Raw genomic sequence first — 11,846 nt, 5'->3', positions numbered from 1 at the left:
GGTGGTTACTTTAGATTATGTCAAGAAGTTCCCTCTGAGAAAATGACATTTAAGCTGCTAAGTGAATGCCAGAGTGCTGAGTATTCAGAGAGAAGAGCATTCCAGCTGGGAGAACTACCAGTACAAAGACCAGAAGAAATAAAGGGGGCCCACGTGGCTTAAAGCAAGCATGGGAAAAATCATGAAGATGGGGTCACAGAAGAAGGCAGGGATGATGTTACATAAACGTCGTCCAGAGTAGAGTTTTTATTTTGTTCCAAGTGTGGTTAGGAGTGACATGATCTGATTTACATTTTCAAAAAGATCTCTCCAGGACAGCTGGGTGGATAATGGTCTGTGGAGACTGCAAACTGAAAACAGTTTGGAGGAGAGAAACATCAGTGGCCTAGATCACAGCGATTTGGGAGAAGGTGACCTGATTTTATTGCAGCCATGAAATTAAAAGACGCTTACTCCTTGGAAGAAAAGTTATGACCAACCTAGATAGCATATTCAAAAGCAGAGACATTACTTTGCCAACAAAGGTCCGTCTAGTCAAGGCTATGGTTTTTCCAGTGGTCATGTATGGATGTGAGAGTTGGACTGTGAAGAAAGCTGAGCGCCAAAGAATTGATGCTTTTGAACTGTGGTATTGGAGAAGACTCTTGAGAGTCCCTTGGACTGCAAGGGGATCCAACAAGTCCGTCCTAAAGGAGATCAGTCCTGGGTGTTCATTGGAAGGACTGATGCTGAAGCTGAAACTCCAATACTTTGGCCACCTCATGTGAAGAGTTGACTCACTGGAAAAGACTGTGATGCTAGGAGGGATTGGGGGCAGGAGGAGAAGGGGACGACAGAGGATGAGATGGCTGGATGGCATCACCGACTCGATGGACTTGAGTTTGAGTGAACTCGGGAGTTGGTGATGGACAGGGAGGCCTGGCGTGCTGTGATTCACGGGGTCGCAAAGAGTCGGACACGACTGAGCGACTGAACTGAACTGAACTGACCCGATTTGGGACACAGCATAAGAGTGCCTAGGACTGCTGAAGAGCTGATAAATTAAGACTCAGAACATGTAGGATTCTGGCTCGAACACCTGGGTAGTTACTGGGGAACAGAACAGACGCTCCGCAGCTTCAAGGAAGAAGGCCTTGAAAAAGTCCCTTCGCCTGCCCGGACTTGGGGACAGTTCAGGTCAGGCAGCTGGATAGAGACACGCCCAGACACTCCGCTTGTGCCCGCCAGCGTCGGGAAGCTCCGAGAGCCTGGCTGGAGGCGCGCGCCGCCCCGAACTCCACATGGCCCGTGGGGGTTTCCGCGTCCTCCGGGCGGGGCCGGAAGAGGAAGTCGGCGCTGCAGCGGCGGCTCCAGCAGCCGCGGCGGCCCCACTCAAGGTCCGCGGTCCTACCCTGTCCCGCCCGGCCACCGAGGCAGCGCCGCGACGGGATCCGGAGCCTGCCCCGCTGAGCCTCGACGCGCCGCCCGGCGCCTACCCGTCAGTTCGATGGGTCGGCAGTCGCCGCTGCCCCCCGCTGTGGCCGCCCTGCTCTGGTGTTTCCTGCTCCCTCTGGTAAGGGGGGCGGGAGGGTTTTCGGGCCTCCCCGGGGCGGGGCCGGGCCCCCTCCCTCTCCCCCTCCCCTTCCCCCTCGCCCTCCTCTTCTTCCTCCTCCTCCTCCAAACCTCCCTCAACCCGGTCCCTGCTCCGGGTCGGCCTCCCTTCTCCGTCTCTTACGTGGCCTGCCGCGGGTTTCTTTTTCTTCCCCTGACTTACTCGCTACTCCCTCTCCTTCCAGCCCCCATTCGCGTCGTTTGAGAGCTCCCAGTACCTATCCCAGAGAAAGCCATCTGCCCAACCCCTAATACTATTTTGACCTTGATGCTTCTCTATAGGTTTTCACCGTTCCAGGCTATTTTTAATTGACCTCTGATTTTATTGTCCAGCCTTTCTTACAGCTGTTTAACCTTTACACACCGCCACCCCCCGCCCCCGACCCCGCTCCGCCTCAAGCCCTAACTCTGAAAGAAGGAAAAATAGTGTACCTGATCCCTGGATGTTTAGCGGTTCAAAGACTGCGCTTTAGTTTAGTTGCTCTTAAACAGATTCCCCCGCCCCCCCTTCTGTGTTTCTGCTTCTTCTTAGGGTTCATTTGATTTCATTCTGGGGTTTTTTGGTAATATAATAATTCAAAATAATTTTTTTAAGGAACACACCGGAGTAATTCTTTTAGTGGTTTTCAGTTCTCTGCCTAGTTTAAAGGCAAGGAGAGCCAGTTAAGTCATAATAACAAATATGTGTCCTCAAGTTTGTTTTCATAATTAGAGAAACGTAATAATCTCTTAAAATTAAACACCAAGTAGTTGGAGCTTCAGTAAGTGGTTGGGCAGGGCACCGGTGTTGTCTGTTTCAGTTATTGTTTCTTGTAGACTTCCCGCAGGGAGTTTTAAGTTGGAAGCTTTTATGAGCTTTATATAGAATTGCTGTGGTGTATGTCTGTCTAGTTCTTTCCATTAGAATATGTAACTTTTCTGAAATAGTATATTTTGCTTACTCTCCAGTTTAAAGAATTACTACTAGTGAACGTATTCAGTGTGAAAGTGAAAAGCCAGATTAGAGCCCGAAGTGTCCTTGGTGTTTTCATAACTGGAGAAGGCAATGGCACCCCCACTCCAGTACTCCTGCCTGGAAAATCCTATGGACAGAGGAGCCTGGTAGGCTGCAGTCCATGGGGTCGCTAAGGGTTGGACACGACTGAGCGGCTTCACTTTCACTTTTCACTTTCATGCATTGGAGAAGGAAATGGCAACCCACTCCAGTGTTCTTGCCTGGAGAATCCCAGGGACGGGGGAGCCTGGTGGGCTGCCGTCTATGGGGTCGCACAGAGTCGGACACGACTGAAGTGACTTAGCAGCAGCAGCAGCAGACGGTATTAGGAACATGAATGAGGGAATGTATCTAAAAATTGTTAGGGATGGCATGTGAGGAGCAGGATATAAAGAGAATAACAAAGTAGTAGTGTTGGTCTGAATCTTTGAGATGTTGTTTACTTTGTAATTAGACGTGTCCAGATTAATTCAAATAGTATGTATATACACATAAAACTATAACGTAGGTATGAAATTTTTTAGTGGTTTTGCACTCATTTTTATTCGAACTTCTTAAGCTAATTGTAAGAATATATACCTGTGTATAAATTCCCACCTATCCTTTCTGAATGCAAATGAATAATAATAAGTACATCAGTTGCTCATAAACTCACACTGAAATTCTTTTTTAATTAATTTATTTTAGTAAAATAATTACTTTACAATATTGTGATGGTTTTTGCCATACATCAACATGAACCAGCCACAGGTATACAGGTGTTGCCCCCATCCTGAAACCCCCTCCCTAAAATTCTTACTGAACTCACATAGAAATTCTTATTAAAAGCTCGAATGCCTCTCACAGGAAAAATGTAAACAAACTTTTCATTTAATTTCAAGTGCTTCACAAGTCTAAAAGTTTGTCCCAGTTCTAAATTGTAGCTAGTCTGTCTCTCCCATATTCTAGATGTTATTCTTTTCATATTACATGTATGTATTTTGTCATATTTCAGTATATTAATCTTTGAGTTCAGTACTCCCTGGTTGCAGGGTTGTTATGGGGACCTCATAACATTCTTTCACTCCACAAATAGCGTACACCTCTTATATGCAAGGAGCTGTGCTGGTAACTGTAAGAAACTTGACAATACGTTTTTAAGTTGAAAAGATCTGTTTTAGATCTGCAACTAATAGTATTGATTTTCTGTTTCTTATTGATTTCTCAGTGGATTTGTTTTCTTCTTCACTCTTTCTTCCTTTAATTTCCTGAAATGATCTCTTGTTCCTTTCCTTTTCTGAGGAACTCAAATAAATCTCACATCCTTTTTCTCAGCAGGGAGCTGTCTCTGTTTGCTGGATACCTAGTTCCTTTTCTTCTCTACTTTAACTTTTATGGTTGCTGTTGTTATTTTAACCATTTTCTCCCTGACGCCTTTGTTTACTCCTCTTCCCTACTTTTACAGCTCTGTTGGCCTCTCTTGAGTTCATTGAATGAATGATGCCAACTTAATCATTTCATTTCTTCTTTCTGGGCTTTTGAAGCTGGCCCAATGGGGCCTCTTTTCTCTTGGTCATGTTAGAACAGGGTCATCATCCTCTTCTAGAAGCAGCACTTAATCTCCAGAAAGTGTCATATCTTTGTAGAAGAGGCAGAGGGTTTAGTACTGGAAAGGCCCTTTAACATCTGAATGACCTTACTGTGTGTCTTGCTCAAGCTATAGCACGTCTGGCTGTTTTAACGACTTCTAAACCCGTTAAACATTTGAGTCTAGACACGAAGAGTGCCTGGCAGGTGGTTAATTCTCTCTTGTCTTTGCCATAATTCCATAGTACATTTATCTTTCCTCAGTCCAACTTCCACCGCTAGCCCTGACTGTCTCAAAGTTCTGTTTCAAAGAGAATGAATGAAATGTAGCCTGGATCTGTTTTCTAAAATTGTTTCAAAGTTCTCTGAAGAATCCTGAGTCTTTCTCATAGTGTTTTATAAAAGTTCTATTCATGTTTTCATTACTTCAAATAATTTGAAGTGTCGTATTGATCTTGGGTGGTCTCAGCCTGAAGTGACTTGAGGCAGGATCTCCATTCCTGGCCAGAGATGGAGGTTGGGCAGCAGAGAGTGCTGCTGCTAGACCAGCACTAGAGAGAGTCCCTACCACTAGACCACCAGAGCCAGTGGCCAGTGGCAAGGCCCTGTCCTGTCAGCTGTGTACAGATGAATTTCCACATAGAAACGGAAAGTGGTGAAACAAGTGAAGTGTTTACTAGGAGGAAAAGGGTACGTAGTTACGTGGGCGGGCTCAGAGAGTCAGGCCCTCCTGGTGGTTTGAAGCACTTTTATGGGGCATTTCTTCTGGGTTTCCTTTGGCTAATTATCTTGCTTTTCCTGGTTCTGAGTCTGTATTTGGTATATCTCAGGGTCCTCCCATGTGTCCATGTGCGTCTCTTAGCCAAGCTGGATTCTAGCCAAGAGGCCTATAGGTAGTTGACATCACTTAAAATGAGGTAGTGGCCCCTCCCTTTTTGACCTCCAAAGAGCCTTTCTGCACATGTGTAGTCACAGAAGTCTCCTTGACTTCAAGAAAGCAGAATATGGGATCTTTAACTCTTATCTAGGTAGTTGCTCCTCAGTCATCATGATTTTATGGAGTTTCTGTCCACAGGGGAGAAACTATTCAGCCGGGGCCCATCTGTCTCCTTCCTGAAGTGATCCTCAGGATCTCCAGCAGAAAACTCTCTTGCTGTAATCTTCCTTCCTTTGATATACTATACTAACTCAAAGAATCTTCTTTAATCCCTTCTCTGTCAACTTCCTGAGGAAAGTAGTTGTGTTCTCCTATCCAACCTATCAGAGACATGCTTAGCTGCTGTAGTGAACTGAATTGTGTCCTCCCAAAATTCATATGTTGAAGCACCAACACCCAATGTTGATAGTATTTGGAGATGGGGCCTTTGGGAGATAATTAGGTTTAGGTGAGGTCAGAGTGTGGGTTTCTTGTGATGGAGTTGGTGCCCTTAATGAGAAAAGACACCAGGAAGCTCACTGTCCCTGCCTTTCAAGAATATAGCACCTACACATACATTTCCTTAGCATCTCAAAATAATCCTGAGAGGAGTTTCTGGAAGATTACAGTTTGTCCTAGACCATATAGAAAGTCATCAAAAAGAGGACTAGAACCCGGACTTTCTAGACATCTTTGTATATTTTTCTACTAAAAAATTTGTTTTTTGTTTTGTTTGTTTATTTATCAAAAGTAGATCACAGGACTGATTGGATAAATTTGTGAATTTATTTTCACAAAAAAGGTCTAAAGATAGGAGAAGTCATGTTTATTATGTGTGTAATCATTTTTTATGATTACATTTAAATTTTATTAAAAATTTACCTGCAGTTCAATCTGTATATAGAAATCTAGACCATAAAGCCTTCCGGTATGGACACTTACCCCAAAATACTAAAAAAAAAAAAAAAAAAAAATGATTACCTTTAGGCCAGAAATTGCCAAACATTACCATGTCCTGTGGACTTAAATCAACTTGATTTATGGCTGGCCTTTTAGGCATTTGAGTTTATGAATTCTAGTATAAATCACAAATTCTATAATAGTTAAGTAGTAAGATTACTTAAGGAAAACCAAGGAGAAGTCTGGATCTAGGTAACAAATAGGATATAAGCCTCATGAAGGAGAAATTTTACCTGACTGATCCTCTGCTGTCTCCCGTAGCACCTCATAGACTGCAGAGTATTGAATGGATGAAACGGTTACCTTGTTACTTCCCTGCCCCCTAGTATATCTTAGCCTGTTACATATCCCCAGATTCTCCAAGTCTAAGGAATGATTCTGGGAATCTGCTTTCCCCATGGTGGCACAGAGACTCTTCTGATTCTCTGTAAATCTCTGTTGGGTGCCCAAGCTTCCATTGAGCCGCTGATTAAGTAATTAAGATTTCACATCATCTCTGAGGATCTTGGTCTACTCGATTTCAGTGCATCATTTCCATAAACCTTGAATCCTGGAAGTAGTAGAAAGAATATAAGATTGATGATAGAATTTATTAGGGAGGAAAGAGGCATAATAGTGAGTTTGAAAATTACTTAGATCTGACTTTGGAACATCTATCATTCAGACACATAACCTCAATTCTGCCTTTCGTGTAGAGGTCATTTCAACTCTTACTGTATTGCTATTGACCTGAAACTCATAATCTGTGTAAAGAGAAAGAAGTTTGTTAAGAAAATGATACCTTCTACATTGGTCTGATATAAGGGTAATGTGCGGATGACTATTATTCCTGAGCATTTAACATTCAATGATTACATTGTAACTTTTAATCTTTTCGTTTAGAAATAAAGGTTTTTTTTTTTAATTGCTAGTTCTCATTTTAAATAAATTCTGTTAGCAAAACTTGCTCCAAACTCCAGCCCTCATATGCAGTATTTAAAATTAGAGGAATAGTTTAATTTGTAGATTTTATGAAGAAAGATCGCAGGGGGAGTTAATGTGAGAGTTAGTTACATTCACACATTGTTCTTTCAAACCAGAGGATTAAGTATGTCTAATGGATAGCAATGCAAATAATGTGCAACAGGTTTAATTGACAGACTGTGGAGATGGGTGGGGGAGTTGGGACCCAATTATACACATGGATAAAATTTTTGAGTGAACTTGTGGATGAAATGGTGGAACTGCTGGCCAAAACATGAGCATTGACTTTACCAGCATACTGCAGTTATAGTGAGACTTTGACCTCTTAAGAAAATTCCTGGGAGGACCTCAGTAACATCTGGAAACCTGGTAAGTTTCACTGCTGTACACGATGAGATCTGTAACCACATACTCTGTAGACAACATCAGAGCATCACTTGGAAGCTTGTTAGAAATGCATAGTCATGGCCTCCTCCTAAGACCTGCTGGATCAGAATTTGATTTTAATAGAACATTAAATTCAGGAAGCACTGATCTATAATAAAGGATAAGAAATTGCTGCCCAGATTAGAGCATAATCTCTAGGCAAAAAGAATCATGCTTGACTAATCTGTTAAGGCTATATGTTGTTATTGTTCAGTCCCTAAATTGTGTCTAACACTTTGTGACCCCATGGACTGCAACATGCCAGGCTTCCCTGTCCTTCATTATCTTCCAGAGTTTGCTCAAATTCATGTGTACTGTGTCAGTGGTGCCATCCACCCATCTCATTCTTTGTTGTCCCCTTCTCCTCTTTCCTTCAATCTTTCCCAGCAAAAGGATCTTTTCTAATGAGTCTGTTCTTCACATCAGGTGGCCAAAGTATTGGAGCTTCAGCTTCAGCATCAGTCCTTCCAATGAATATTCAGGGTTTATTTCCTTTAGGATTGACTGTTTAGATTTCCTTCCTGTCCAAGAGACTCTCAAGAATCTTCTCCAGCACCACAGTTCAAAAGCATCAGTTCTTTAGCACTTAGCCTTCCATATGATTCAACTCTCAACATCTGTACATGACTACTGGAAAACCATAGCTTTGACTATATGGAACTTTGCAAAGTGACATCTTTGCTTTTTAATATGTTGTCTATGTTTGTCATAGCTTTTCTTCCAAAGAGCAAGTGTCTTTAATTTCTTGGCTGCAGTCTCTGTCCCCATTGATTTTGGAGCCCAAGAAAATAAAAGCTGTCACTGTTTCCACCTTTGCCCCATCTACTTGCCATGAAGTGATGGGACTGGTTGCCATGATCTTCATTTTCTGAATGTTGAGTTTTAAGTCAGCTTTTTCACTCTGCTCTTTAACTCTCATCAAGAGGCTCTTTAGTTCCTCTTTGGTTTCTACCATTAGAGTGGTATCATCTGCATATCTGATGATATTTCTTCCAGCAATGATTCCAACTTGTGCTTCATCCAGCCTGGCATTTCACATGATGTATTTTACATATAAGTTAAATAAGCAGGGTGACAAGCAGATTAGTCAAGCATGATTCTTTTTGCCTAGAGATTATGCTCTAATCTGGGCAGCAATTTCTTATCATTTATTATAGATCAGTGCTTCCTGAATTTAATGTTCTATTAAAATCAAATTCTGATCTAGCAGGTCTTAGGAGCAGGCCAAGACAAGGAGTACAGCCTTGACATACTCCTTTCCCAATTTGGAACCAGTCCGTTGTTCCATACCTGGTCCTAAAGTGTTGCTTTTCAACCTGCATACAAGTTTCTCAGGAGGCAGATAAAGTGGTCTGGTATTCCCATCTCTTGAAGGATTTTCCAGTTTTTTGTGATCCACAGAGTCAAAGGCTTTATCATAGTCATTGAAGCAGATGTTTTTCTGGAATTCCCTTGCTTTTTCTATGATCCAGTGGATGTTGGAAATTTGATCTCTGGTTCCTCTGCCTTTTCTAAATCCAATTTGTACATCTGGAAGTTCTCGGTTAACATACCGTTGAAGCCTAGCTTAAAGGATTTTGAGCATTACCTTGCTAGCATGTGAAATGAGTGCACTTTTTGCAGTAGTTTGAATATTCTGTGACTTGCCCTTCTTTGAGATTGAAATGAAAACTGACCTTTTCCAGTCCTGTGGCCACTGCTGAGTTTTCCAAATTTGCTGGCATGTTGAGTGCAGCACTTTTAACATCATCTTTTAGGATTTGAAATAGTTCAGCTGGATTTCCATCACCTCCACTAGCTTTGTTCATAGGCTTTTTAAGGGAATTAAATATATACAAGAGTAAAAGTTAACACTGTATTTTTCAGAGCTTGATCTTGATCAAGTGAAAATGGACCAATCGGCAAACCGACAAGATGGCATGGATTCATGGTGGTGTGTATGTTAGATAAATTTTTAGCTAGAGAATTGTTATTTTGAAAGGAACGTGTGAAGACTTAAATTTGGAAAGTATGTCCAATGCTGCTAGATACCTTTTGAAGGAGAAAGATAGAAGGCAAACCAAACTCTGAAATGCAGTCAAAGAAGAATCCTCGAACTGTGCTGTTAGCTTGGACAGGAATAGAAGAGCCTGTTTCCTAGATTAGTATTGGGCTGGTGAGTCAGCATCAGGAGACCTTGTGAACAGAGGCCAGGAATACAAACGCCTGTGCTTGGGACTATCAAGAGATTGGAGTATAAAGCAAGGATGTAGCCTCAAGAGACAGGGACATGAAGGTCAGCACAAGGCCGACTCAGTGTAAGAACACAGATGAAGTACAGCTCTTTTTATATGTCCTTTTGTTTAAGGTCTGATTGGTCTGGGAAAATGGGGAGATCGTGTACCTGCAAGATGTGAGTATAGTGTACTCCATTACAGTTGGGTTATTTTTGCAGACTTTCAGTAATCATTTGACACTTGTCATAGTAAAAGTTATTTAGGAAAAAAATGGTCAAAATAGGCAACTATAACATTAAGATAGACTTGGTCTTCCCTGGTGGTCTAGTGGTTAAGAATCCACCTGCCAATGCAGGAGACATGGGTTCGATCCCTGGTCCAGAAAGATCCCACATGCCATGGAGCAGCTGAGCCTGTGCACCACAACTACTGGGCCAGTGCTGCAAATCCTGCAAGCCATAACTACTGAGCCCACGCCCCTAGAGCCTATGCTCCACAACAGGCGAAGCCACTGCGATGAGAAGCCCGAGCACTGCAAGGAAGAGTAGCCCCCACTCACTAGAGAAAACCCACAAGCAGCAACAAAGACCCAGTGCAACCCATTAAAAATCAAGAACTAAACATTGTTTTGAAAAGAAGATGGTATGGAATATGATTGAAGTCAAGTGATCTGGATAAAGTAAATTTGGCAATGTTCATGAACAACAGACATCCCATGAAGTTTTATGTGAGATACATTTTAATCAGAAAAACAGGAAGTACTGCTTTACTGGTTCACACTGTGGTCTAGTAAACTTGCTTCCCTTGCACGTGAACTCAAGCAAGATGCGGAATATAAAGACATGGATGTGAGACTGATGATTCAACGGCCATGAAGAACACTTGACTCCACTACTAATGGTTGTAGGAACTGTCATTAAGACGGAAGGTTTGGGGTGAGCATTTAGGAGCACTTACCATAGGGAAAGGAATTCCATGAAACTCTAGAGTCCTAGAAGTGGGGTTTCTTGGAAGAGTGTAAGGAGAGCTGGACTGTAAAAAAAAAAGCAGAGCACCAAAGAATTGATACCTTCAAACTATGATGCTGGAGAAGACTCCTGAAAGTTCCTTGGACAGCAAGGAGATGAAACCAGTCAATCCTAAGGGATCAACCCTGAATAGTCTTTGGAAGGACTGATGCTAAAGCTGAAGCTCCAATACTTTGGCTACCTGATGCGAAGAACTGACTCATTGGAAAGGACTCTAATGCTGGGAAAGATTAAGGGCAGAAAGAGAAGAGGGCATCAGAGGATGAGATGGCTGTATAGTATTATTGATGCAGTAGACATAAACTTGGGCAAGCTTTGGGAGATGGCAAGGGACAGGGAGACCTGATGTACTGCAGTCCGTGGGGGTCACAAAGAGTCATGCATGACCAGGTGACTGAACAACAGCAATAAGGAAAAGATAAGTTTGAGTTTGGGATATTTAGGGTGTGGGAGGAACTAATTGGGTATTAGAGAAATTTGAGTAGTGGTAGGAGACCCATTCCCAGTATCATGGCAGAAAGGGAGTTAACAGCTAATGCAGAGATATATGTGGCCAGTATTAATGCTGGAGGGGGATCTAGCTGCATAAAGGAACTTGAAGAACAGCAGAGTTGAAAGATGGCTGGTCTGGGTTTTAGAGAGCTCTGTTCTAATCTGGCCCCCAAGACCACTTGATTTTGATCATTTTGGACCTGTTTGAGCTATGAAGTAAAGGGACTAGATTTTGTTACCCTAAATCTCTTCAAGCTCTTGATTCTAAGCTTTTTACTAAGAGGATATTTTCATTACCGCTTGAAAATATAAACATTTTTTAAAGAGTTGCATGAAGTTACAGAAGACCAGCCCACAAGTGATTACAAAGGAAGATTCAGATGTTTGAAGCATGTCTCTTAACTGGCAAGATGTAAAGGAAGGTATCCTTCCACCATAGTCTTTCTCAGGTGATCTAGTACTAGCACGGGTGGACCACAAATCTCACCTGATTTGATATTTGTAATGTTTGAAGGGACACTTCGTTTCAGGCCTCTGCTTCCCAACGTATTTGGTCCACAGTGATGTGGTTTCTGCCAGTTGGCCCTTGAACTGCGTGATTTTGAACTGTGTGCGTCTGCTTATACTTGGATTTTTTTCAATATGTATACTATGCTTGTGATCTACAGTTGGTTGAATTTGTGTGGAAGCAAATC

The 11,846-nt window shown here is 42.3% G+C and overlaps 1 protein-coding gene across 2 annotated transcripts in view; it reads left to right on the top strand.

Annotated features, from left to right (window-relative positions):
- Positions 1–1,304: 1,304 nt before the first annotated feature.
- SPPL2A (signal peptide peptidase like 2A) overlaps positions 1,305–11,846 on the top strand; it is a 51,601-nt gene continuing 41,059 nt past the window's right edge. For both annotated transcript variants that reach the window (XM_006077781.3, XM_006077780.3), the window contains exon 1: positions 1,305–1,552. Coding sequence is in view for 1 of the 2 variants with exons in the window: in XM_006077780.3 (XP_006077842.1) it covers positions 1,487–1,552 (66 nt within the window). In the remaining variant the exon portion in view is untranslated. The remainder of the gene's footprint in view (positions 1,553–11,846) is intronic.

This window comes from Bubalus bubalis, chromosome 11, assembly GCF_019923935.1.
Source record: "Bubalus bubalis isolate 160015118507 breed Murrah chromosome 11, NDDB_SH_1, whole genome shotgun sequence".
NCBI classification, from domain to species: domain Eukaryota; kingdom Metazoa; phylum Chordata; class Mammalia; order Artiodactyla; family Bovidae; genus Bubalus; species Bubalus bubalis.
The sequence above is the reverse complement of the archived record's forward strand: the minus strand, read 5'-3'. Positions and strand labels throughout refer to the sequence as shown.